General features: G+C 39.8%; 1 protein-coding gene across 4 annotated transcripts in view; it reads left to right on the top strand.

Moving 5' to 3' along the window:
• FNBP1L (formin binding protein 1 like) overlaps window positions 1-26,276 on the top strand; it is a 129,240-nt gene that overhangs the window by 36,305 nt on the left and 66,659 nt on the right. For 3 of the 4 annotated variants that reach the window (XM_003933293.4, XM_003933294.4, XM_010343846.3), the window contains exon 1: window positions 208-451. The exons of the other annotated variant lie outside the window; for it this stretch is intronic. In XM_003933293.4, the coding sequence (XP_003933342.1) occupies window positions 428-451 (24 nt within the window). In that variant the 5' untranslated portion in view covers window positions 208-427. Of the gene's footprint in view, window positions 1-207; window positions 452-26,276 lie in introns of those variants that run through there. 4 annotated transcript variants of the gene reach the window in all.

Below are 26,276 nucleotides of genomic sequence, written 5' to 3'. Positions count from 1 at the left end.
AGTGGCGGCCGCTGCCGGGCAGCCCAAGCTCCGGGCTACGGGCGGGAGGAGACTTAACCAGCGAGAGGGGCCCGCAGGGGGACCCCGCCGGCGCTGGCCAGGAGAGCCCAGGTCCTCCCCGATCCCAGGATGCACTGCTCCCCGCCCCCTCCCCGCGCCGCGTCCCGCCTCCCCTCGGCCCCGGCCCCCTCCCGCCCAGCTCCGGGAGGCGGGGACGCGGCGGCGGCGGCGGCGGCGGCGGCGCCTTCTCCAGTCGCGTCTTTCGCACTCACTGGGGAGCCCGGCGGTGGCGGCACCTTTCGAGGCAGAGCCTCTTAGTTGCGAGCCCGCCGGCCAGTGAGTGAGAGGACGGCCAGACTGACGGCGGAGCGGACAGACGGACGGACAGCGGCACCGCCAGACGGCCAGAGACGCCTCAAGTTCCGCCATGAGCTGGGGCACGGAGCTGTGGGTGAGTGGAGAAGAGGGGCGCCCCGTGCGGACCCCAGCCTCGGAAAAGCACGGGTTGGGCGGGCGCCGCGGACCCTCGGCGGTGAGAGCGCGCACCGCCGTCCTCGGCCCGGCGCCGGCGGAGGATGGGAGTCCCGCTCCTCTTTGTGTGCAGACTCCTTTCCTTCTCCGCCGGGGGTCGAGGGGGCCGCTAGTCCGCACTCCCGCCTTGGCCGCCGCGGTGGGGCTCGGGCGGCGCCCGGGACGGCCTGGGGAGCAGCTCGCGGGCTCCCGCGTCTGCCGGGGTTGCCTCTCGTCCCTTCTCCCTCCTCCGCCTTCACTTTCCCGACGCCTGGCTTCGCGCCAGGCAGCTGGTCTCTCCCTTTGTATCTCTCCGCCCGGAGGCGGGGGAGGGGGTCCATTGTCCCCAAGGGGAGCTGTTCGAGGGCAAGGAGGGGACCGGCCGCGGTCCCTAGCCCGGGCTAAAATCCGCGGGGCTAGGGCGTCGCCGGGCTGGGGCGGCGTGGGGAGCGGGGAGGCGCCGCCCAGAGCCCTCGCCCCAGGTATGGGGACCCGGGCGGCTTTGTTCGGAGCCCGGCCCCTCGGGCCAGCCAGGCCCAGCCCACACGCCCATTTCCCTCTCCCTGCCACTGTGCTTCGGGCGGGCACAGCTTCGATGGACTCCTGCTTGGCCTCCCCCCCGCTGCAGCCTTTGGCCGGTGGGTTGGTTTTGGGGGCTGAATTGATAAATCGAGTGATCGATGGGGAAGCTAATTTTGCTTAAAGGAGCGGACGGTTTCCCTGTTGCTTTATTCCCCCTCCGTTCTTTATTCTCATTCGTCCTTTTCTCCTTCGTTCTCTCCTTTTCTTTCCTCTCCGTCTTTCTTTGGCACCGGAGGCTCCAGACAATGCCCAGGGTCTGGCCAAGGTACAGGCGGACGGTAATAGGTCGGAGAATTTGCTCCCGGCGCCGGCGCGGAAGGGTGGAGGTGTGGAGGGCAGTGATTTCTCAGGTGCGGCCGAGGGAACTGGGGGCGTGGGGGCGCTGTCCCGAGAGCTGCCTGGCCTCAGCCACTCCCCTTTTTATTCCACCTGTGCCTGTTTTCCTTGCCTTTTGTTCGCGAGGATCTCGTGAAATCACTGCAGAGAAAGGGGAGAAATAACTTTTGAGTATGTATGTGCTCGGCTAGGGTGGGACTGAAAGCCAATCGGTTAAATGAAAGGCAAAATGTTTTCTTATTTTTCCCGTCTACTCTTGGATTGGGAATCTTAGAACCGAGAGACTTCAGAGTCCATCTAGTGAATGCTTGCTTAGCCAGCCAGGAATCTCTTGTGCAACATTCTGGACAAGTGCTTACCCAGTCTGTAAACACACCACCCAAGAGAAAATACCTTAGGAGCCCTTTCATTCCGTTTCTTAGATAGCATTAATTGTTCTTATATTGGGGAGGATTGTATTGTACATGAATTATGCAAAGTTTAATCCTTTTACATTGGTTAATTTCTCAGGCGTTATTGGCCTTTTTTCCTTACACTTTGTGCATTCTGTAGTTGATTTTAGTGAGTTATCAATGAAAGGAAATGGGTATAGTTTTATTTTCAATGTTTAAAATTTTTTCATGCTTACTAGAGTGCAGTCATCTATTTTTATAATTGCAAAATAATGTTTGCCTACTTAAATGACTCGTGCTTCAAAGGAAACTAAAATGTAAGCAGAATACTTTAAAAAAGTAAACAGGAAAACAGTGGAGGCATGTTATTTAGATTTAACTCGTAAGATTTTTAAAAAATTCACCTTGTATCACACTAAAGAAAAAGTTTAAGGGAAAACAATATTTTAGTGAATAAAACGTGATTTTAAAAGCTTTTAAAAAAACTTACAGTATTACATAAGGAAACTATTGCATTCCTCTACTGTCTCCTGTACTTTTAGCATTTAAATAGTTTTTCAGCAATCTGAAAAGATAAACTGTAGAAGAGATGGGAATTTTTGTCCTAACTAAAATTTGTTTTGTGTCCTTTGGAAATTCTGAGAAAATGTTTTTAATTTTTCTCTTAACATTTAATACATCTCTATATTTTAAGATTTTTAGTTGTATGAGCATTTGAGGGAAACATTTATTAGAAACTAAGTAATGTAGAATGTAGTAATATTAACTTGATGTCTAAAACTTAGATAAGTAGAACTTGGTGCGGAGGACTATTCTTGGGCCTAGAAGAAACTTTAGAAAAATTTGAGTATACTTTCTGTTTTTACTGTTCTCAGTTTTGAAAAAGGATTTTACTTGCAATGGATCGTAATGTAATACAAACACCTGTGCTGTGCTCTTGCCGTTGAGGAATTTAAGGTTGGGAAATAGTCTTGAAATTTTGGATTTAGCATCCAGTTTTGCTGTTATTTCATATTTAGAATCACATTACTGTCCCGAAGAGTTAATTGAGAATATGTTGTTACAGAAAAAATATGTAGCCATGTACTCAAACTTGAGTCTGTTTTTTGTAACAATCATCGGAGTTTTTATTGCTATTTTAATGCTTTTTAAGTCATGTTAAATTTGAGAAAGAAAGGAATTCAATAGGACAGCTCTAATACTGACTTTGGGGGACTTTTATAATGATACGCTAAGTGGGTTGTGTCAGACTGGTTGTGTAGCTGTTAGGAGATATGAACTAAATGGTAATGAATTTGAGCTGCGCTTACAGGGATTTCTAGTGTTCCAAATGAATAAATAAATTAGTGAATACATATGACAGTCACAGTTTTACATTGTGTTTTGGGTAATACCATAGAAAGAGATGATACCGTCTTCACTTCTTCAGGATGCAAGGTAGCATCTTAGGCATTGCTTATTGTGTTCATTTCTTTATTACATAGTAAGAATGGATGGATCAGTTAGAGGGCCAAATATGAATTAATAATTTCACAAAGCATGGATTTCGAAATTATTAGCTTTTTTGTTTGTTTTTTTACTGATAGAGAAATGAGAGATTGGAGAAGACCTATAGTCAATAGGTTTTACTTATTAAGAAATAGGTTTTTAGTTTTTTATTACCTGGTTAAAGTTAGAAAAAAAAATCTGTGTATGGGTTGTGACTGTATGTATAGATATGAAAAAAAATATGGCCGAGCACCTCACATTCATATGATTTAATGAAAAATATGCTATTCAAGTGAAATACTGGACAAGTTTGGTAGTTAGAAGATGGATTCAGATATCTGATTTATAGGTGCATATAAATCTTTTTTATGCCTTAATTTCCTGGCTTATATAATCTTTGGCCCTTAGTTTAAGAATGTATAATTTAAAAGCCATTGTTATTTTTATCATATTATTTATATTATTATTATTTTTGAGACAGAATCTCTTTGTCGCCCAGCCTGTAGTGCAGTGGCATGATCTTGGCTCAGTGCAACCTCAGACTCCCAGGTTCAAGTGATTCGCCCACCTCAGCCTTCCAAGAGTAGCTAGGATTACAGGCACGCACTGCCATGCCGACTAATTTTTGTATTTCTAGTAGAAACAGGGTTTCAGCTTGTTGGCCAGGCTGGTCTCAAACTCCTGAGCTCAGGTGATTTGCCCACCTCGGCCTCCCAAAGTGCTGGGATTACAGGTGTGAGCCACCATGCCTGGCCTTCATCATATTATTAACTAGATGCATTTGACAAAGCTTACATCTTTTTGGAAGAAACTGAAAAACGTGGGTTGAGTGATAGATTAGGTGGATAATTTATGTATTACCCCCAGTCTTAATCCATTAATGCTTCATTATCTTTGCTTTGTAGCACTTTATATACCACTTAAATTTACTTTGTAAGTGACTAGATTGTCCTTGAGTATAGAGAGGCTGGATTCATCTTTGTTTTCACTGACCAAAACAATACTTGTAGGTGATCATGCATGTTTTGCCCAATTGAATTCATAGTTGATTGCATTACCCAGAGTATTGATTACTAATTAGCAAGTGTATTTTTAGGGTTCTGAAGGCCTTTGTAGGTGATGATAGGCCAGGTGATCCCATAACAGCCCCAAAACATCTAAAGCTAAAACTAAAATGATAGTAGTTTTACTACTTGGGTTAAACATTTTTATCAATTTTAGTAGTTTTACTAGGGTTAAACATTTTCATCAAATAAAATGGTAAAAGAATGGGGAAGAAATTACCTACAGGTAATTTCTGGTGAACTTACTTGAATGATAGCTTGGTAATGTGACTGACTAAATAATTGGTGAAATCTTGGGCCCCATTAATAGATTTATCTGGAAGAAAGGAATTGGGTCTCATTATGGTCTACAGGTTAGACCATATCTGTAATATATATGTATACTTTTAGAGATGGGGTCTTGCTATGCTCTCAGGCCAGTCTCGAACTCCTGCATTCCAGGAGTTGTCATGACTTAAGCTTCCAAGAAGCTGGGACTGTCTATAGTATTATTGACTTTAATTTTACTTCACATTGTTTAGAGGGTGCTTGTCTAGAGGAGGTTGACAAAGAAAATCCATTATTAATGTAAACTGAATTGCTTCTCCAAAAGCAAATGAAAGGCCATGAAACTACTATAGGAATTCAGTTTTATTTTAAAAATACAATAATTATTTTTCATCTGTTATATGGGAAGCACTGTTATGTTTGGTGAGATTTGATTTATGAAGGCTTGTGATATTGGCCCTGCCCTGTCAAAAGATAGAGTTGACTTGAGGTGATACAACTTTACTGACTCCAAAATACTTCCTCACAGTGATACCACTACCCAGAATGCCCTCTGTTGACCAGTTCCTATCAACCCATGCCTCCACGTTACACATTCTGGATATTATCTTTCTTATGGGACTACCGCCTTATATTATAGTTATTTCTTGTGCATTCAAAGCTTAGGGAAATGGTCATGGTATAAATACTTATTTATATCTTCCTTTTTGTTGGTAGAAATTGTTGTGTTCAACATTGTATTACAGATGTTATTGCTATTAAAGAGGATGAGTGTGAGTTATCAAGGCATCTGTTTATGTCACCTTCCGTAATGACTATAATAAGTTGGAAGCTGGAGAGCTGCCTCTAATCAGTATCTCCTTTGCATTGCCACTCATACTCCAATTACTTCCATTTGCTTTCCCTGCATTTTTCTTAAAATATTTGCTCTTTTTCCTTCCGCCACCCTATAAAATATGATTTTGGCTGGAAACTTCAAAAAAACCTATTCTACCAACTTTTTCTGTCAGTCAGTTTGTAGACAGAAAGCATGGCAAGAGAATAGTGATGGCTTTTAATTATCAAATACCTTCTGTGCATATCAACAAGTGGTGTCTTATTTAGTAATCTTTGGTCTTTAAACATTTTCACTTCAATAGCAAAAAAATTCTGTCTCGGGGACTATATAGAATAGGAAAAACTGGTAGGAAAGCTTATGTAAAGGTTTTGTTTTATAGAATGTAAAAGATGTAAAAGCTGTTCGATATTTCAGTTTAGGCCATGTCTAACACAGTTAAAACATGTAAACAGGACTGATGCTTGTTCATTCAACAGATGTTTATTTCATGCCTATTATAGCTTAGGCACTAAGCTAGGCTTTCTGGGGCATACTAAAAGAATCAATTAGATATCAGCACGAGCCTCAAAGCAACCCTAAAATAAGTAGAAAGTAATAAATGGACCTTAGGGCTACGAAAAATGACTTTTCACTCTAGCTGTCACAGGAAAATCTTTAGGAAGGCTGTGTCTTTTGACCTAGGTTTTGGAATAAGAAGGGTTATGCAGGCGGGGGGTCCTGAGAAGTTCTTACAAGGCAGATATTGTATCGAATTCATTGTCTGAGTCATTGCTGTATCCTGCCTGGCTTAAAGCCTGACATTATTAGGGTCTTTAATAAATGTTTGCTGGACTAACCTGAGTATAGTGTTAGGTTTGACTTGAATTTGAGTGTAGAATGCCTGAAAAGAAGTGATGAAGGGTAGATTGGAATGAAGGAGGCAAAGAGATTGGTCTGGCTGAATGCTTGATTCATGAACCGTGTGTGTGTGTGTGTGTGTGTGTGTGTGTGTGTGTGTGTAATGCATTTTGTATATAATCAATCCACTTTTCGGACCATTTAAAAATTCACAGAAGAAAATCTTAGTTTGTTAGTAGAAGGGATTACCTCTTGCTTCTCACTACTTTGGTAGCAGGAGGGGGAATACCCCTGGGTTTTTAGAGGATGAAAGTGTATTGATTTTATCACCCCTGCAAGAATATTTGAAGGATGTTAGTTCCTTTAATAATATGTTATTGATTTGAAATCAGTTTTATTTTTAAATATATATTATTACTACAGCTGATTTATACTGTTTTTTCTTTCCCCTTTATCTGTGACTTTATACTGTAGGCTCTTCATATCAGTGATTTCCACATCTGTGGATTCAGTCAACCATGGACTGGAAATATTAATTCAAACAATTATACAACAATAAAAATAACACAAATCTAAAAACAATACAGCATAACTATTTACACAGATCATTTACATTGTATTAGGTATTGTAAGTAACCTAGAGATGACTTAAAGTATATGGGAGGATGCATATACTGTGCTGTTTTACTTTTATTTTATTTTTAGAGATAGGTTCTTGCTCTTTCACCCAGGCTGGAGTGCAGTGGCATGATCATAGCTCAGCCTTAAACTCCTGGCCTCAAGTGATCCTCCCATATCGACCTCTCAAGTAGCTAGCTAGGACTCCAGGCATGTGCCACCATACCCAGCTAATTTATTTTTATTTTTTTGTAGAGACAAAGTCTTGCTGTATTGCCCACTCTGGTCATGAACTCCTGGCCTCAAGTGATTTTCCTCTGTTAGCCTCCCAAAGTGCTGGAATTACTTACAGGCCTGAGCCACCATGCCTGGCCCTATGCCTACAGGCCATTTATAAGGGACTTGAGCATCCATTGCGAATACCAATGCTGGTGGACAACTATATTTTTACTTCTGTATCAGTTTAGATATTAGTGTTCTTTCTGGAAGTGAGAGGGTGTTCATTGGGAAAATGCAGTTAGTTTTGATCCCTATACTTTTGCTTTAATTCCTAGTTTCATGAGCTGATTTATGTACTGAGTTTTCTAATAACAAAATATTTTAGAATATTTGAAATATCACCTTCCAATTGATGACAGTGATAAATGCTTTAAAACTGCAAATTGTGCTTTAAAAATATTAAAAATCTAAATAATTTTAATATTGTCACATGTGCGTTTCAGCATTTTTTTTTCTTAGAATAAGTCATATTCTATGATTGGTTTTACAGAATTTTCATTGACTAGTTACTTGAAACCTCTTTTATACTATAGGGGTTGCTGTCAGGCATTGTAAGATGTTAGCTACCTGGGCATGGTGGTACTCCCCTCTGGTCCCAACTATTTGGGAGCTTGAGGAGGGAAGATGGCTTGAGCCCAGGAATTTGAGTCCAGCCTGGGCAATATAATAAGATGCTGTCTCCAAGGAAAAAAAAGTCTGACTGCTTTTTGTAATGTGGGAGTCAAGATTTAGAATCTATATGGAACCCAAGAAAAAAAGTCTATAATAACAAGGCTAAAAGTTTTTGTAAAGTGTCTATATTGAATCCAAATTATTCATGTTTGGCAATTAGGAGAATTTTTTCCCTTAAGTTCTTGATGGAAAACTAATCAGCAGATTTACAAATATCTCATGAAAGTTGGGAAATGCTAGTATTTGTATACTTGTTATAGTTTGAAAAGAATAAATGTGTGAAGTGAGATTTTTCTATTTTTGGCACACCTTAATTTTGTTGTTTTTAGGGAGTAAAGGATCTGTTTTGTTTTTGCTGTGTCTTTGCTGTGTACTCAATTTATAGAAAAGGAGCCAGGTGCAGTGGCTCATGCCTGTAACTCCAGCACATTGGGAGGCCAAGGTGGGCAGATCTCTTGAGCCCAGAGAGACCAGCCAGGCATGGTGGTGTGTACCTGTAGTCCCAGCTACTCAGGAGGCTGAGGCAAAAGGATCACCTGAGCCCAGGAGTCAAGGCTGCCATGAGCTGTGATCTGCCACTGCACTTCAGCCTGGGTGATAGAGTGAGACCCTGTCACAAAAAAAAAAAAAAAAAAAAAAAAAAAAATGGTTGCTTATGGGGGAGTATTTACTGGGGATGGCAAGCCATTGAATCCCTCTACTGTTTCGACAAATATTTGAGTGTTTAATGTATGCCAATTCCTTTCCCCTCCCTCCCTCCCTCTCTCCCACTTCTTTCTTTTCTTTTTTGACAGGGTCTCACCCCCATAACCCAGGCTGGAGTGCAGTGGCGCCATCACAGCTTACTATAGCTTTGACCTACCTGACTCAGGTGATCCTGCCTCCTCAGCCTCTTAAGTAGCAGGACTACAGGTGCTTGCCACCATACCCAACAAATTTTTGTATTTTTTTGTAGAGATAGCGTGTAGCCATATTGCCGGGGCTGGTCTTAATCTCCTGGGCTCAAATGACCTGCCTACCTCAGCCACCCAAAGCGCTGGGAATTGCAAGTGTGAGCCATTCGGTCTGACCTCCAACCACTATTCTGAATTGTATCACCACTGATTACTTTTTTAGGTTTTAAAATTTCATTTAAATGATACCATATAATAAGTACTTCTTTGCATCTTCTTCCCATTTAACATTTGTTTTCTTCCATTTTTCATCTTCTTCTTTGATATCTGAGAATCATCCTTCCATGGTTAGTTGCAATGTTCCATTTTATGTATAGAATTTGTCTTTTCTTCTGCCATTTGCTTGGGGTCATTACTGGTCTGGGATTACCTTAAACTGGGTTTAAGATGTACAATTCCCTTGTGTGGTTGTTGGATTTTGATTTTTCTCTTCCTGTGTCTCTTGCTAGCTTAAAAAAACAGTTTCAGGATTGGCAAACTTCCTCAGAGCAAGAGTAGCTTATATGCTTTTTTACCTTTCTGGATTCTCCTTTTTACTTCATATATATTGACTTGTCTTCTTTAATGATTTAAAAATTTTGAAATATATTTTGTCCAGATTTTTAATTCAGTTAAACAGTGATAGTTCACCCGGATAACTTAGTCCACCATTACTAGAAACAGGAATTTCTTATATTAAGTTTTAAATTTTTGCTATTTTAATTTCTCAGAGCCTTATTTTTTTTGTTTTGTTTTCTGAATGTAATTTTTAAATAGCATCTACTTGTATCTTGGAGTAATATCTTCTCTTAGTTCTTTTTATAGATTAAAGATAGGTTTTTGAGGAGGAAAACTGGATATCCACATGAAGAAGAATGAATTTTTTTGTTTTTAGGTAGAGATGGGTGTCTCACTATGTTGCCCAGGCTGGTCTTCAACTTCTGGGCTCAAGTGATTCTCCTGCCTCAGCCTCCCAAAGTGTTGGGATTACAGGCATGGGCCACCATGCCCGGCCCAGAAGAGTGAAATTAGACCTTCATGTCTCACCACATACAAAATCAACTTAAAATGGATTAAAGACTTAAACATAGGACCTGAAACTAAAAATACTAGAAGAAAATACAGGAGAGAAGTTCCATGACATTGATCTGGGCAGAGGTTTTTTAGCTATGACTCCAAAAACACAGGCAACAAAGGCAAAATGAACAACTGGGATTACATCAAACCAAAAGGCTTCTACACAACAAGGGAAGCAATTAACAGAGTAAAGAGACAACCCATGGAATGGAAGAATATTACGGTAGTCCGCCTTTCAGTTTTGCTTTTTGTGGTCAATTGTGGTCTGAAAATATTAAATGGAAATTTTCAGAAATAAACAGTCACATAACTTTTGATACTATTTATTATTGTTATAATTGTTCTCTATTGTTGTTAATCTCTTACTGTGCTTAATTTATAAATTGAACTTTATCATAAGTATAAAAGTATAAGAAAAACATAGTATAGACTTGTATAGGCTTTAGTACTACCCAAGGTTTCAGGTATCCTCTGGGGTCTTACAGTGTGTCCTCTGTGGGCTGAATATGGTGGCTCACACCTGTAATCCCAACAATTCGGGAGGCTGAGGTGGGTGGATCACTTGAGGCCAGGGGTATGAGACCAGCCTAGTCAACATGGCAAAACCCCATCTCTACTAAAAGTACAGAAATTAGCCAGGCATGGTGGCACACACCCGTAATCCCGACTACTCCAAAGGTCGAAGCACAAGAATCGATGGAACCCAGGAGCCGGAGGTTACGGTGAGCTGAGATCACACCACTGCACTCAGCCTGGGCAACACAGAGAGACTCTGTTTCACACACACAAAAAAACCCTGTATTTGCAAACTATGCATCTGATAAGGGGTTAATACCCAAAATATGTAAGGAACTCAGACAACTGAATAGCAAGAAAACAACTTGATTAAAAATGGGCAAAGGACCTGAGCATACATTTCTTGAAAGAAGACATATAATTGGCCAACATGTATATGAAGAAATGCTCATCATCTCTAATCATCAGGGAAATGCAAATAAAAGCCCCAATGAGATACCACCTGACAGCTATTCTAGGGCTATTATTAAAAAAAGGAAAGATAAATGTTGGCGAGGATGTGAAGAAAAGGGAACCCTTGTACACTGTTGGTGGAAATGTAAATTAGTGCAGCCATTATGGAAAACACTACGACAGTTCCTCAAAAGATTAAAAATAGACACTACCATACGGCCTAGCATTTCCACTTCTGTGTATTTACCCAAAGGATATGAAATCAGTATGGTGAAGAGATACCTGCACTCCACTGTCTTTGCAACATTTTTCACAGTAGCCAAGATATGGAATTGCTATGATTTGAATGTTTGTGTCCCCTCCAAAATACAAGTTGAAGCTTAGTCTCCAATGCAAGAGTTCACATTACATGCCCCTTCTCTGAAATGGTTAGAGAAGACCAGAGTGTTCTTGATTGCAGACTTTTCTTTTGATTTTGGAATATCTGCATTGTACTTACCAATTGAGCATCCATCCCAAATCTGAAAATCCAAAATCTGAACTGCTCCAATGAGCATTTCCTTTGAGCATCATGTTGGCACTCAAAAGGTTTTGGAACATTTCAGATTTTGGATTTTCAGATTTGGGATGCCCAATCTGTTTTAAGCAGTGGGGCCTTTAAGAAGTGATTAGTCTGTAAGGGCTCTGCCTTGATGAAGGGGATAACAGCCCTTATAAAAGGACCTGAGGGAGATAGTTCGCACCTTCCATTCCCATTTGCCTTTTTGCTGTGTGAGGACACAGCACCAAGGTGCTGTTCTTGGAAGCAGAGAGCAGCCTTCACCAGGTACCAATTCTGCTGGCACCTTGATTTTGGACTTCCCAACCTCCAGAACTATGACAAATAAATTTCTGTTCTTTATAAACTACCCAGTCTCAGATACTTTCTTTTTAGCAGCACAAATGGACTGAAACAGGAAGCAATGTAAATAACTATGAGTGGATGAGTGGATAAAGAAAATATTGTATATTTTCACACTGGAATACCATTCAGTCCTTAAAAAGAAGGAAATCCCAGGCACTTATTTTCAGGATCTCCTGGGGCTGTGTCACAGGAAAAAAGGCAAAGAAAAAAAGGAAATCCTGTCATTTATGATAACATAGATGAACCTGGAGGATATCATGTTAAGTGAAATAAGCCAGGCATAGAGAGACAAATACCACGTAGTCTCACTTACATGTGGAGTATAGAAGAGTTGAACTCATAGGAACAGAGCAATATGATGGTAACCAGAGGCTCAGTGTGGGGGAAATTGGGAAATATTTGTTGGAAGACTTAAACTTTCAGTTATGCAGGAAGAAGAAGGGACTGATTCCTAATGGGCACCAGCTTTCCTTCTGAGGTGATGAAAAGTCACAGTAAAAATATCATTGGTTGTATGGGAAGAGGGAATGACTAGGCAAAGCACCGACCAATTGGGAGGAGGCGAGTAGCAATTTTTTTATTGTGGTAAAATACACATAATGTAAAATTTACAATCAACTTTTTTTTTAGAGAAAGACAAGGTCTCACTCTGTTGCCCATACTGGACTTTTGAACTCCTGAACTCAAGGGATCCTCTTACCTCACTCTCAAGAGTAGGTGGGATTATTGCACACACCACCATGCCTAGCTTTTTTTTTTTTTTTTTTTTTTTAAGAGTTGGGGTCTTGCTGTGTTGCCCTGGGTGAAATGCAGTGGCTATTCACAGGCACAATTATGGCAAACTATAGCCTCAAACTCCTGGCTGCAAATGACCCTCCCACCCCAGCCTCCCAAGTAGCTAAGATAACATGCATATGCCATCACACTTGGCTCTACCATTTTTTTTTGAGACGGAGTTTCGCTCTTGTTGCCCAGGCTGGAGTGCAATGGTGCGATCTCGGCTCACCGCAACCTCCGCCTCCTGGGTTCAGGCAATTCTCCTGCCTCACCCTCCTGAGTAGCTGGGATTACAGGCACGCACCACCATGCCCAGCTAATTTTTTGTATTTTTAGTAGAGACGGGGTTTCACCATGTTGACCAGGATGATCTCTATCTCTTGATCTTGTGATCCACCTGCCTCGGCCTCCCAAAGTGCTGGGATTACAGGCTTGAGCCACCGCGCCCGGCCTGGCTCTACCATTTTTGAGTGTACAGGTCAGTGGTATCACAATACATTCATACTGTTGTACAACCATCACCAGCACCCATCTCCAGAACTCTCTATCTTGAAAAACTGAAACTCTAAACCCATTAAATGATAACCCCATTCCTTCCTACCCGTATTTCCTGGCAACCATCATTTTACTTCTTTCCAGTTTTGACTATTATAGGTACCTCATGTAAGTGGAATTGTACAGTGTTTGTCCTTTTCTGATGTGCTTGTTTCACTCAGTGTGATGTCCTCGATGTTTTATAGAATGTGTCCGAATTTCCTTTTTAAGGCTGAATGATATTCATTGTATACCAGATTTTGTTTAGCCATTTATCTGCTGACGAACAAGTGGGTTGCTTCCATTTTTTTCAAATATCTCTTTAAGACCCTACTTTTGGCCAGGTGTGGTGGCTCACACCAGCACCTTGGGAGGCCAAGGCAGGCGAATCACTTGAGGTCAGGAGTTCAAGACTAGCCTGGCAATATGGTGAAACCCCATCTCTACTAAAGATACAAAATTAGGCCAGGTGTGGTGGCCTACACCTGTGATCCCAGCACTTTGGGAGGCTGAGGTGGGCAGATGACGAGGTCAGGAGTTCAAAACAGCCTGAGCAACATGGTGAAACCCTGTCTCTACAGAGTTTCAGTTAGCATAATGTTTTCAAGGCACATACGTATTGTGACATATACATTACTTTTTTTTTTTACTGAATAATATTTCCTTATATACATATACCACATTTTATTCATCCATTCATCTGTTGATTGACATTTAGGTGTTTTATATTTTTGGTATGAATAATGCTACTGTGTGCTGTGAACATTAATGTACAAGTTTTTCTTTCTTCTTTTTTGGAGACAGAGTCTCATTTTGTCATCCATGCTGGGATGCAGTGGCGCAATCTTGCAGCCTTGACTTCCTGGGTTCAAGTGATCCTCCCACCTCAGCCTCCCATGTAACTGGGACCACAGACATAGACCACCATACATAATTTTTATATTTTTGGTAGAGATGGGATTTTGCCATGTTGCCCAGGCTGATCTCAAATTCCTGGACTCAAGTAGTCTGCCTCTAAAAGTGCTAGGATTACAGATGTGAGCCACTGCCTCTGGCCCAATGGACAAGTTTTTGTGTGGATATGTTTTTCTTTCTCTTGGATGTATACTTAACAGTAGAATTGTTGAGTCATATGGTAAGTCTATTTTTAACCATTTTAGGAACTCCGAGACTACTTTGCATTTTACATTTCCACCAGCAATGTGTGAGAGTCCTGATTTCTATACATCCTTGCCAACGGTTGATATCATCTGAATTTTTGGTTATAGCCATCATAGTTATATATAAAGTATCTCATTGTGGTTTTGATATACATTTACTTGATGACAAATAATGTTGAGCATCTTTTCTTATACTTATTGTTCCTTTGTATATCTTTCCTAAAGAAATGTCTGCTTACCTCAGTTAACTTTTAAGTATGAATGTTCACCTTAAATTTCTGTGGTAGTATGTACTAGCAAACTATAAATAAAAACTAATATTGATGGCAGTGGTATTGTATTAAGGAAAAATTGCCAGGCAGCAACTCAGCAGGCTGAGGCAGGAGGATCACTTGAGGCCAGGAGTTTGGGGTCAACTTGGGCAACATAGCAGGATCTTGTCTCTAAGAAAATAAAAATAAAAAAATTAACCAGACATGGTGGTGCACAGTTGCAGTTCCATCTACTTGGGATTACTAGAATCTGGGAGTTCAAGGCTACAGTGAGCTATGATCATGTCACTGCACCACTCCAGTCTGGGTGACAAAGTGAGACTCTGATTCTCAAAAGACAAAAGAAAAGGAAAAATGTAATTGTGGTATTAAAGTACCATATTTATCTTTGATATTCCTCCCTGAACTTGCCCACTACTCTTATACTGTGATGTTTGGTTTTGAACATTAAGAAACTTAAAATCTAAGTGTGAATGTTAGCTATGCTGTCTTCTATTTATTTACTTGAGATGGGGTCTCACTCTGTTTCCCAGGCTGGAGTGTAGTGGTGCCATAATAGCATAGTAACCTCAAACTCCTGGGCTCAAGTAAGCCTCCTGTCTTAGCCTCCAGAGTAGCTGGGACTATAGGTGCATACCACCAAGCCTGGCCACTTTTTGTGTGTGTGCATACAGGGTCTCCCTATGTTGCCCAAACTGGTTTTGAAGTCCTGGGCTCAAGCATTCCTTCTGCCTTGGCTTCCTAAAGTGCTGAGATTACAAGCATGAGCCGCCACCCTCAGCCTTGTCTGTTACTTTTTAAAAGAAACTTTTCCACTAACTGGCACTCCAGTTGACTTGGTTTTCTTGTTGCTGACTATGGATGGGAGTCTTCGTTGCTGTCTAAGTAGAATGCTTTTTCACATTGTTAGCTGTCAGTAGTTTAAGGTATGAAGGTCCAGGAAATGGGCTGGGCATGGTGGCTCATACCTGTAATCCCAGCATTTGGAGAAGCTAAAGTGGATGGATCATCTGAGGTCAGGAGTTTGAGATCAGCCTGGCCAACATGGTGAAACCCTGTCTCTACTAAAAATACAAAAATTGGCCGGATGTTGTGATGCACACCTGTAATCCCAGCTACTCCAGAGGCTGGGGCAGGAGAATTGCTTGAACTTCGGAGCCCAAGGCTGCAGTGAGTTGAGATCACGCCATTGCACTCCTACCTGGGAGACATAGTGAGACTCCATCTCAAAAGAAAAAAAAAAAACAAAAAAGAAAGTCCAGGAAATGTGGAGTCTAGGAGATACTTAAAAGTAATGAAAACCTTGTGCATAATTCTAACATGACTTTAGAATTTCATTAATTCCTATAACTGAGATATTTTTGCTATTCTTTTGTAGTATCTAAGAAGAATAATGGCAATATTATTTTTTAGTGATGCAAGATTACAAATACTGCAGTCGCACTTACTTATATTGTAGATACAGGTTGAGTGTTCCTTATCCAAAATGCTTGTGACCAGAAGGTTTTCTTATTTTGCATTATTTTTGGATTATTTGAGTACTTTCATTTTACTTACTGATTTGAGCATTGCAATCTGAAATAGGAAATGCTCCAACGAGCATTTCCTTTGAGCATCATGCTGTCACTCAAAGACTTTTGGATTTTGGAATGTTTCAGATTTTGGAGCATTTCAGATTAGGGATGCTCAACCTGTAGAATGTTAGTTATTTATGTTAAAGCTACTTTTTTGTTTTTATTCTGCTTAGTGTTTTGACTTTATTATCTATATTAAGAACCTAATTCTTGTCCAGCCACTGTAGCAGATGCCTGTAATTGCAGCACTTTGGGAGGCCAAGGTGGGCTGATGGCTTGAGCCCAGGAGTTCAAGACCAGCCTAGGCAATATGGCAAGACCCTGTCTCTACAAAAAAAGGCAAATATTAGGCATGGTGGTGTGCGCCTATAGTCCCAGCTACTCTGGAGGCTGAGATGAGAGAATTGCTTGAGCTGGGGAGATGGGGCCTTCAGTGAGCTATGATTGCAACACCGTACTCCAGCCTGGGTGACAGAGTGAGTGAGATCTTGCCTCAAGAAACAAAAGCAAAAACAAAAACCGAATTCTTTTTTATTTATCCTGATTGTTTCTTGCCTGGGTGAAATGTTGGTCCATTCCTTTGTTCAACTTCTGGTAGTCCATAGGTTAGTCATTTATTTTGTGTATTTTATGCCTTTAAACATCAATGACAACTTTATATTTCAGTCAGCCTTTAGCATTTGGCTTGGAGAGTCTAATAATAACATTAATTTATGGGGGTGTTGGGTGGGCAGTAGTTTAGTTTTGTAAGTTTTCATTGATTGTGATTCTCACTTGGCTGAGAAATGGTGCTGTTAATTAGCACTACACAAATCTGGGTAATCATTAGAATCATCTAGAGAATTTAAAGGCAGTAAAAACTATACTCCCAAATCCTACTCAAATCTCTTGAATCAGAATCTCTGGAATGAGGCCCAGAAATTCGTGTTTTTTGAAAACACTTCAAATGATTCTGACAGTACCAACGTTTGATAACCATTGCTTTATGTACTCTAAAATCTGTACTTACGTCACGTCAGGGAATTAGAAATCTCCTTGTTCTTGGACTGAGTCATTTTCCCTTTGTACGCCTATTAAATTGATATTAGTAGTAATAATTAATGATTATTGAATACTTAAGCAGTATATTTCACATTTTGGGGTTCAGAGAGACTAAGTATCTTGTCCAAAACTACTTCATAGTGCAGAGTGATAGAAATTCAGATCTTTCTGTATCCAGAGCCCTTACTCTTTACCATGAATATTATACTGCTTTTATTGAATTGCTTTTGTTGAGAAACCAGCCATCGGTGTGTGTGCAGAGTGATTATTAAAAATCCTAACAGTTTGTCAGTTTACCATAAAGATGTTGAGTATTGCTGATTGTATTATGCTATTCTCTATGAGACTCATGGGAGAAATTACTCTTTAGCTTTTTTATAGTATAGAAACTGCATTTTGTTTATGTTTCTCATTTTGCACTTGCTGCTAGAAAACAAAGTTAGATTTCTGGTTCACTATTAGCAAATGTATAGGATAATTTGTTTAAAATTTTATTCTTGGTATCATATTTGTCTTTCTTTTTTTCATTTTTCATCTCTTTTATAATTATTTTATCTTGCTCTATTATCTTCATGTCCCTTTAAAGGGAAGTGTTAGGTAATTAACAAGTGATTTTGAACCATTTTATGTAATTCTGGCCAAAAATCTTTCTGAAAGAGTTGAATTTGGGCAAGAAAGGATCTTATAATTTGGAACATTGTGTGCCAGGTACTTTGCTAGATGTTCTTTTTTTATTTTACTTTAACGTCAGTTCTGTGAGATAAGTAGTGATATTCCTATTTTACAGAAGAAAAACTAAGTTAAACTAAGAAAGTTTAACTTTTGTCATGCAAAACTAAATTCTGATCTAGATTTATGTGACTCCAAAACTTTTTGTGTGCCTCTAATGGATCTAATATACCTAGAGATTTCTTAACCCTCTAGTGGGGGTCATTTATATCTTCAACAAACATTTGAAAGCACTGTGCCTAGTTCTGGGTGTGCATCCCCAACTGGCATGTAGAAATTGCCACTGGATAGGCTGTCTTAACTTGAGCTTACTGTGTATTTGAACAGACATTGTATTAGTCTGTGGTCCTGGTAGAAAATAGCACTCAAAAGACTTAACCGAGGAGCTTTAAATAAACTTTTTATAAAGGTGTGGGCCTGGTCAGTGGAGCCAGCAGTGGTGGATGGTGCCTTACCCCAGAGCTAGTAACAGCTGGGAGCTGCTAGTAGTTAGGCCTTGAGTGCAAGGAGAGGCAATGGTTACTAGCCCTCTAAACAGGAGGTGTAGGGGAAAGGGCTACTTGACAGGATCTGGCCTTTAGTAGGGAAATATAGGAAATTTTGCAGCAGAGTGGTGGAGGAATAAAAACTTTGACTTCACTTTCATCCTGCTGTTTCAGAATGCCTCCAATTGACTGAACCAAAGGAGAAGTTAGAGGGCAAGGGAACCCACTGATAATAGTCTATTGGGGCCCAAAGAATTGTTGATGAAAGAGAGTGATTCTGGAGGAGGAAACAGTAAGGAGCACAGACCTGGCCCTTATTCTGAAGGAATTTACCATCCAGCAGTGAAGACAAGCATTGAGCAAATTATTACAAGCATGACGAGGGCTAGGGAAACTTATGATAGATGTACCTAGTCTCAGAAGGCTTCTCCGTGGAACATTCTTCACACACCCTAGTTCTAAAAACAGGTCCCCTTCTACAGAGATTATGATTTACTAGGTCTGGGCAATATATATTTAAAAAAATCCTACTCGGGTGATTTTGTCAGTCATTTCTTAGAGGTAATTATGCTGGGGCTTAGAGGTTCAGGGAAAGAATGACATTAGATGAATCTAGAGAGTTGATGGCCGGAGCCTGATAGGTTGCTCCTTCCTCCCCTCTCCTCCCTTCCCCCCACTCCTTCCTTCCCCCCACTCCTTCCTTCCCCCCACTCCTTCCTTCCTTTCCTTGTTAAATAACTATATCCTAACTACTTCTGCCTCTCTCCACAGCAGTTCTCATTCTCAGATCTAGCTGCTTTTTCTATGAACCTCCAATTCCTTAGGAGGTACACACACACACACACACACACACGCGTGTGTGTGTGTGTGTGTGTGTGTGTGTGTATATATATATATATATATATATATATATATATATAAAGGAAGCTGGAGAAATAAAAGTTAAAAGTGGTAACAGTATCACTGTGTCATGATAACTGAATTCTAAAGCTTGTTCATTTCCAATAGAGAGCTAGAGTCAAGGTCATTTGTATTTTTTTTCCAAGCAAACTGAATCTGAAGTGACTTCTTTTTGAGATTTTTCTTGATATCCAGAATGATGATACACATAAAACTAAAAAATATGAGACATGCAAAATACATAGAGCTGCAGTTTGAAAGAAGTAAAATATACTCATAACTTTTAGAAACTAAAGATTCGATATTTACATATTCTGAAAATGTATAATGAAAAAAATTTTATTTAAAATATATTTAGCCAGTTTTGGTGGCTCACACTCGTAATTTCAGCACTTTGGGAGGCCAAGGTGGGAGGATCACTTGAGCCCAGGAGATTGAGACCAGCCTGGGCAACACAGGAAGACACCCTCCTCTACAAAAAATACAAAAAAGTTAGCCAGGCATGGTGGTACTGTAACCTGGGGAGCATACTCAGCTTCCAGTTCCAAAGAGGGTCTTAGCCTCCCTAACCCGGAAGAACGGGGAAAGATCCCCTCCCACCCTCGAGGCGCGGTGAGTTTGCCATTTGAATAAATATCGTGGATCCAAAGAGTTTTGCAGAAAAGCACTTTATTAGAGAGAAAGAAGACAGCTCCTACTGTCGTGGGTGGGGACCCAGAGGGATACCGGTATCCCTGTAGGTAAGGAGCAGCTGGAGTTTTAACCCTTGAGTTATTCCCTCCCCATTCATGTTTTCGTCCAATGAGAGGAGTCCTTTCAAACTTCCTCTGGAGTGATTGATCTTTGACTCTGATACCGGATTGGGTGCTTGGTCCACAACTCTTGAGTTACAGAGCCGCCTCCTCCTCCCAGAGCTTTCGGAGTGGTTTTTGGGACAAAGGAGCTTTACCTGGCTTTCCCTACCTAGCCCGCCTGGGGGAAACCCAGACAAACAACTTTACATTTGAAACCCCTCTGGTTCCCAGGTGGAGGCGTGGGAACAGGGAAACTCCTGCCTTTGAAACCACGTCCCTCGCGGACCTGGGAAGAGAAGTCCCTCAGTATGTGCCTATGGCCCCAGCTACTTGGGAGTCTGAGGTGGGAGGATCACTTGAGCCTGGGAGGTCGAAGCTGCAGTGAGCTGTGGTTGTGCCACTGCACTCTAGCCTAGGTGATGAGCGAGACCCTGTCTCAGAAAAACCCCCCAAACAAAAAACAAACTCCCTATCTTCCACTCCTTACACATCACATGCACGTAATAGTTACTCTGAGCCAATCATCACATTTCGTGAAATATTTTGCATGAGTATAAAAGTTAGATAAACTGTAAACATAAAAATCAATTTAACATGACTTGTAAAGGATAAAACCTGCTATTCATAAGAAATTATGCATAAGAATAATTGTAAAATAATAACAAAATAAGCATTATTAACAGCTTTAAATATTTGAATTATTCTATTTACTAAAAGGAAACATAAAGTAAGGTTGCCTGTTACTAGCTTTATAGAGTTGTGAAATAAAATTGTGAAATCAGACATTCTTACTGGTAGTGTTATATGTGAAAATGGCTGAGTTCTACGTTTTAGTTCTGTATCTTGCTACCCAACTTTGTCATATTTTTTTGTCAGTTTTCTTGAGTTTTTGAGATTTTGCAGGTACAAGGTCTGCAAGTAACGATATGCTTATATTTTCCTTTTGCAATATTTATACCTCCAATTTCTTTCTTTTAATTTCATTGGTATGTTAGTACATTAAAACATGTGAAATATCAGACCGAACATCAACATTGCAATAGTAATGTACAAATGATATGTAACCGATTCTATGTTCAATTAAAGTATTTATTCAGCTCTTGTTGACTGTAAACTCTAAGTGTAGAATCTGCTTTTAATTCTTTGTGTCTTCTGTCCAGTCTAGTGTCACTTACTAGCTGGTAAGCCCTGAGCCTTACTTTACATGTTTGTATAATAATAGGAGTAATTATGCCTACTCTCAAGGAGAGATTAAATGAGATAATATATAAAAAGCACTCAACACAGCCTGGCACTGGTGGCAGTTATTACTATCATTTAATTCAACAAATAATTTAGTGTTAACCTAAGCATAGGGATATTATGTCAAAAATATCCCTATGTTTTTGGTATGATGGAAAGAGAGCTATTAATCAAATAGTCACATAGAGTGGTAAGTACTGCAAAGGAAAGGAATAAAATTCTGTAAGATGATATCAGTGTAAAAAACGTAACCCACCTCTCAGTTCAGCAAGGTGTCCTTTGGAAAAGATTTTAACAGAGATCTGAAAAATTATTAGGAGATAATAGGTGTGTGTGTGAGTGGGCAGAAGGGGAGTTCAGATAGAAGATGTAGCATGTGCAAATAACTCTTTTTTTTTTTTTTTTTTTTTTTTGAGGCGGAGTTTTGCTCTTGTTACCCAGGCTGGAGTGCAATGGTGAGATCTCGGCTCACCACAACCTCCGCCTGCTGGGTTCAGGCAATTCTCCTGCCTCAGCCTCTTGAGTAGCTGGGATTACAGGCACGCGCCACCATACCCAGCTAATGCTTTGTATTTTTAGTAGAGATGGGGTTTCACCACGTTGACCAGGATGGTCTCTATCTCTTGACCTCATGATCCACCCACCTCGGCCTCCTAAAGTGCTGGGATTACAGGCTTGAGCCACCGCGCCCGGCCTCTGCAAATAACTCTTAAACAGGAGCATGTCTTTCTCAAATGAAAAAAAAAAAAAAAACCAAAAAACCAAAAAAACAAACAAAAAACCCACCGTTCTAGCCAGAACAAAACAGAGAAGGATTTGTTATTCAAGTTGATAAGGTGACTACCATTCACAGAACACGTACTATATTAGTTCATTTAATCCTTCCAGTCATTTAAGAAACATAAACTGTCATCTCTCCATTTTACCAATGATGAAACAAGGCAGAGAAGTTAAGTGGCTTGCCCTAGGTGACACATCTAATAAATGGCAGAATCTGTATTTGAACACAGGCAGCTTACATACAGAATCAGTGCCCTTAATATTTGTACCATATTGCCTGACATGATCACTTGCATTTTGAAAAGATTCCTCTAACTACAATGTGAAAAATAGATGAGAAGATAATTAGAAAGGACATTGAGAGACCAGTTAAGAGGCTATTGCAGTATTAAACAAATTGTAATTGTAGCTTGGAGTAGAATGATGGCAAGAGAGATTCAGAGAAGTAGATGGCTTATTATTATACAAAGTGAGTGTATTCTGGGTGAATAAATGAAAAATGAGTGAATGAGCCGAGACACATGTATAATATGGCAGTATGCTGTCTTACTGTACAGTATTTATAAGCAACAACTGTTGAATTATCTGTTGGAATAAAAACCATGAGGTAAATATAAACCTATTTAGATTTATGTTGCTATCAGCTAAGGTTTTTATCTTAAATGCATCATAGAAAAATATGTTAGTCTATAAAGTAGTAGTTTGTATATGTTCATTCTGCAAACTTTTGGGTGCACTTAATGCTATAAAGCTCTTCTGTTTCTCTTTAGATCTTTAAACACTGTTCAGCACAAAAATGAATTATACTACAAAGCTATTACTGCTTCTCAGATATGAGAATAAAGGAAGAATGCTTTAAATATAAATGAATTAAAAGGAGGAGATTATTCACTCTAAAATTGAATATCATAACCTTCCTGAACAGTAAAGGCAGACAGGCAGAATAAATACTTGGGTCTAATTTGAAAAATCCATATTTCTGTTTCAGACATCCTACTATAACCATATCCTGCATTAGCGCATTTTATGGCTAAAACATTTTCATTCCAGAAAGCTAAAAGATGTAATAAGGTACAATAATTGTTTTTAATTCTGCTGTTTCTGTTTCTTTAACAATTCTGATACTTTTTGTAATTGTATCATCGATAGACACAGACCAACTCATTCTTTGTTAGAAATAAACTTAATTTTTTAAAATGTCTGAAACACGAATTCAGTTTGGCTCTAGAATAAGCAAACTGTGAATAATTCACACCATGAAAACTGTGAATTAAGAATCATTCTAGTTAGAGATAAATGGGGAACTGATAGTTCAAGAATGTAAATCAGAATTTACAGTGAATGGCAGGAACTCTCTCTTCTATCTTATACCCTCTGAGCAAGCTAGGTGAGGCTCAGCAAGGTTGATGTCCTCAGTGTTGGAAGCTGCAATGGTCTAGAGCAGGGTATCAGAACCTGGGTATTTGAGGGTAGGAGGGTGGCCTGGAATGGTAAGTCAGAGCCTAAGTAGAGATGGGACAGCCTGCATGTGAGAAGATGGCAGACTCAGTGCAGGGTATCAGAGCATAAATGGGATGAGGAGGATGACCATTTGGGAGAGTGGGAAGAGTGGCAGCTATAATCCATTGCGATATGTTGGAGCTTAAGTGGAATAGTGAGGGCATCCCATGCAGGAGGGCAGCCAGCCTCAGGGTAGTAGAACCCAGGTGGAGAGAGGGGGCAGTCCATGGATACGGCAGCACAGTGGCATCAGCCTGATGGAGAGTGTCTGAATAGGGGGCAGCAGTGGCAGTCTAATAAGGTGTGAAGCCTTGAGTACAGTGAGGAGGATACCTGTGTGTAGCCATGGTGGCAGTGAGAGACTGATTATCTACTGGGGATTGTTTAAGTGATTAAATATATTAAGGACAAAGGGAGCCAGGCCTTTTCACTGTTGGAGAAAGAAATTACAAATGTTGAAAAGGTGTTGAATTAGATTGGAATTGGAGATGTTGGTGTAAACTCATGGTTTTCTGTATAGATAGATGGATAGATGTAGAAATAAAGAGGTTAATGTTTGGTTAGTTTAATTTTGACTCAGATCTTTTTTACTCCACACAGTCACATTGACAGGGAAGATACTTAATGATCTGACACATCCTGAGGTCTGCTTTCCAAAAGGTGGCCATTTAAACCTAAAGCAAAATTCATACATCAAACTTTGTAACTCTTCTAAATCATATCCCTTTCCCCACAAACCATGTGTTTCTTCATTTTATGGTTTTACTGAACCTGGGAACAGTTTAGCAAGGAGAAATGGGTAAACCTCTAGTGGCCACTCATTCCATCTACATACCAGCCTGAGTCTGAATGAATACCTTGGACACATCAACAATGTGCTTGTTTTTCTTGCCATAGTGACTGGAAAGACTCTGAAATTTTTAACTTTCACAAATCACTTAATCTTTTGGGAACCCATTCCTCTCACTATAAAATAAGGATAATACCACCAACTTCATAGGGTTGTGGGTGAAGATTAAATGAGAAATGCATGGAAATTTTTCTAGATATTACACATTGGAATGTGCTTCCCTTCAAGTATCTTTCTACTTTCTTACTGGTGACTCAGGGGTCCTGTAACTTGGGTCTCTTAGAGTCTCTTAAATCTTAAGGAATGAACTTACGAAAATCTCTTCCACAAGTTTCTGTATAATAAAATTGGCCAGATTGTATCTCAAATCTTCCAATTTGTGCAAGAGCAAATAATGATTAGGGTAGAACTGTGAAAAGCTATGATGTGTCCCTTTACAACAAATAATCTTAGTGTTTCTATGTGTAGAACAAACTTCTTAATTTCTATATAAGCAATTAGATAGGCCCCAGAGGTCCATGTATACTCCTTTTTCCTCCCTTTGGTTAAAAGTCTGAGGCAGTCATTTATTGTATACTCTTCCTTTAATATTTTAGTGAAAGCACACTTCAAACCCAATCTTTCATTATCACTACTAGTCTGTCAATAATCAAATATATACCTACTGAATGAAAACTTCTATTTTACTATTAACGCCATAAGAAAGGAAAACAATATTGACATCTGACATGTTTAAGGATGCTAAAGAGGTAAAATTAAGGAGACTGGCCCATTAACTGTGGGATAAAATAGTAATAGTCAAACATTTTAATTAGTTTATCAAGCCACACTTAGAAGCATCTTATTAATTTTACTCCTGTACTGAAATGAAGGTACAGTAAAATTCAAGAGAAATTGAGGTTCAAAATAAATTTTATTTCTGAGCTTGGAATACAAGAGAGTAACAGACTGTTGTCCTAATTATGTTACCTTTTGACACCTTGTTAGAGTTCCTTGCCACATCTGAATAAACTGTCCATTTCTACATAATTGTCGTCATTCGTGTCAATCCTTTTTGAAAGTAGATAAATACATTTTTTAAAAGTTGGGAAAAGTAAGTATTGGTCTGTTTACATACAATTTCAGTTTATTGCATTTGAAAAAATCGGCCAAAAGCTAGGCACAGTAGTTCACACCTGTAATCACAGCACTTTGGGAGGCTGAGGCCAGAGGATCACTTGAGCACAGGAGTTTGAGACCAACCTGGGCCACAGGGAAAAACCCTTTCTCCACGAAAAATGCAAAAAAATAGCCAGATGTAGTAGCGTGTGCCTGTAGTCCCAGCTATTGGTAGGGCTGAGGTGGGAGGAGGATTACTAAGCCCAGGAGGTGGAGGCTGCAGTGAGCCGTGATTGCGATCATACCACTACACTGCAGCCTGGGCAACAGAGTGAGACCCTGTCTCAAAAAAAGAAAAGAAAGAAATCAACCAAAGAAACACAGGCACAACCCTGAAAAATTGTTTTGTTTGCCTTATTTTTGTTTCTTCTTAGCTGCTAAACTTTCTCCATGTGTATACTTTTCTCCTAGTATATCTGTTAATTATTACTCTAAACATAGGATTTATTTCACATTAGCAAAAAGAAATCGTTCCTTTTCCATTTAGAGCTATTTTGTGTAAATGTTAAAGGTCTACTTAAGAATTTTAATGGTTTTTCTTTAAACTTTTTTTATAGGTATAATGCTTGTAAGTACTTATTCATGTGCAGTATAAGGTTCACTCTAGTGCTCTTTTAGGAATAAAAAGAATTCTTAAAATGAAGTTATTTTTAAATGTCCAAAATTACGTATTCATTTAAAATACTGTGTATGGTAATTATTTATTGAAATGAAA

The sequence above is a fragment of the Saimiri boliviensis genome, chromosome 11 (genome assembly GCF_048565385.1).
Source record: "Saimiri boliviensis isolate mSaiBol1 chromosome 11, mSaiBol1.pri, whole genome shotgun sequence".
Lineage (NCBI taxonomy): Eukaryota > Metazoa > Chordata > Mammalia > Primates > Cebidae > Saimiri > Saimiri boliviensis.
This window is presented reverse-complemented; position numbering and strand designations above follow the sequence as displayed.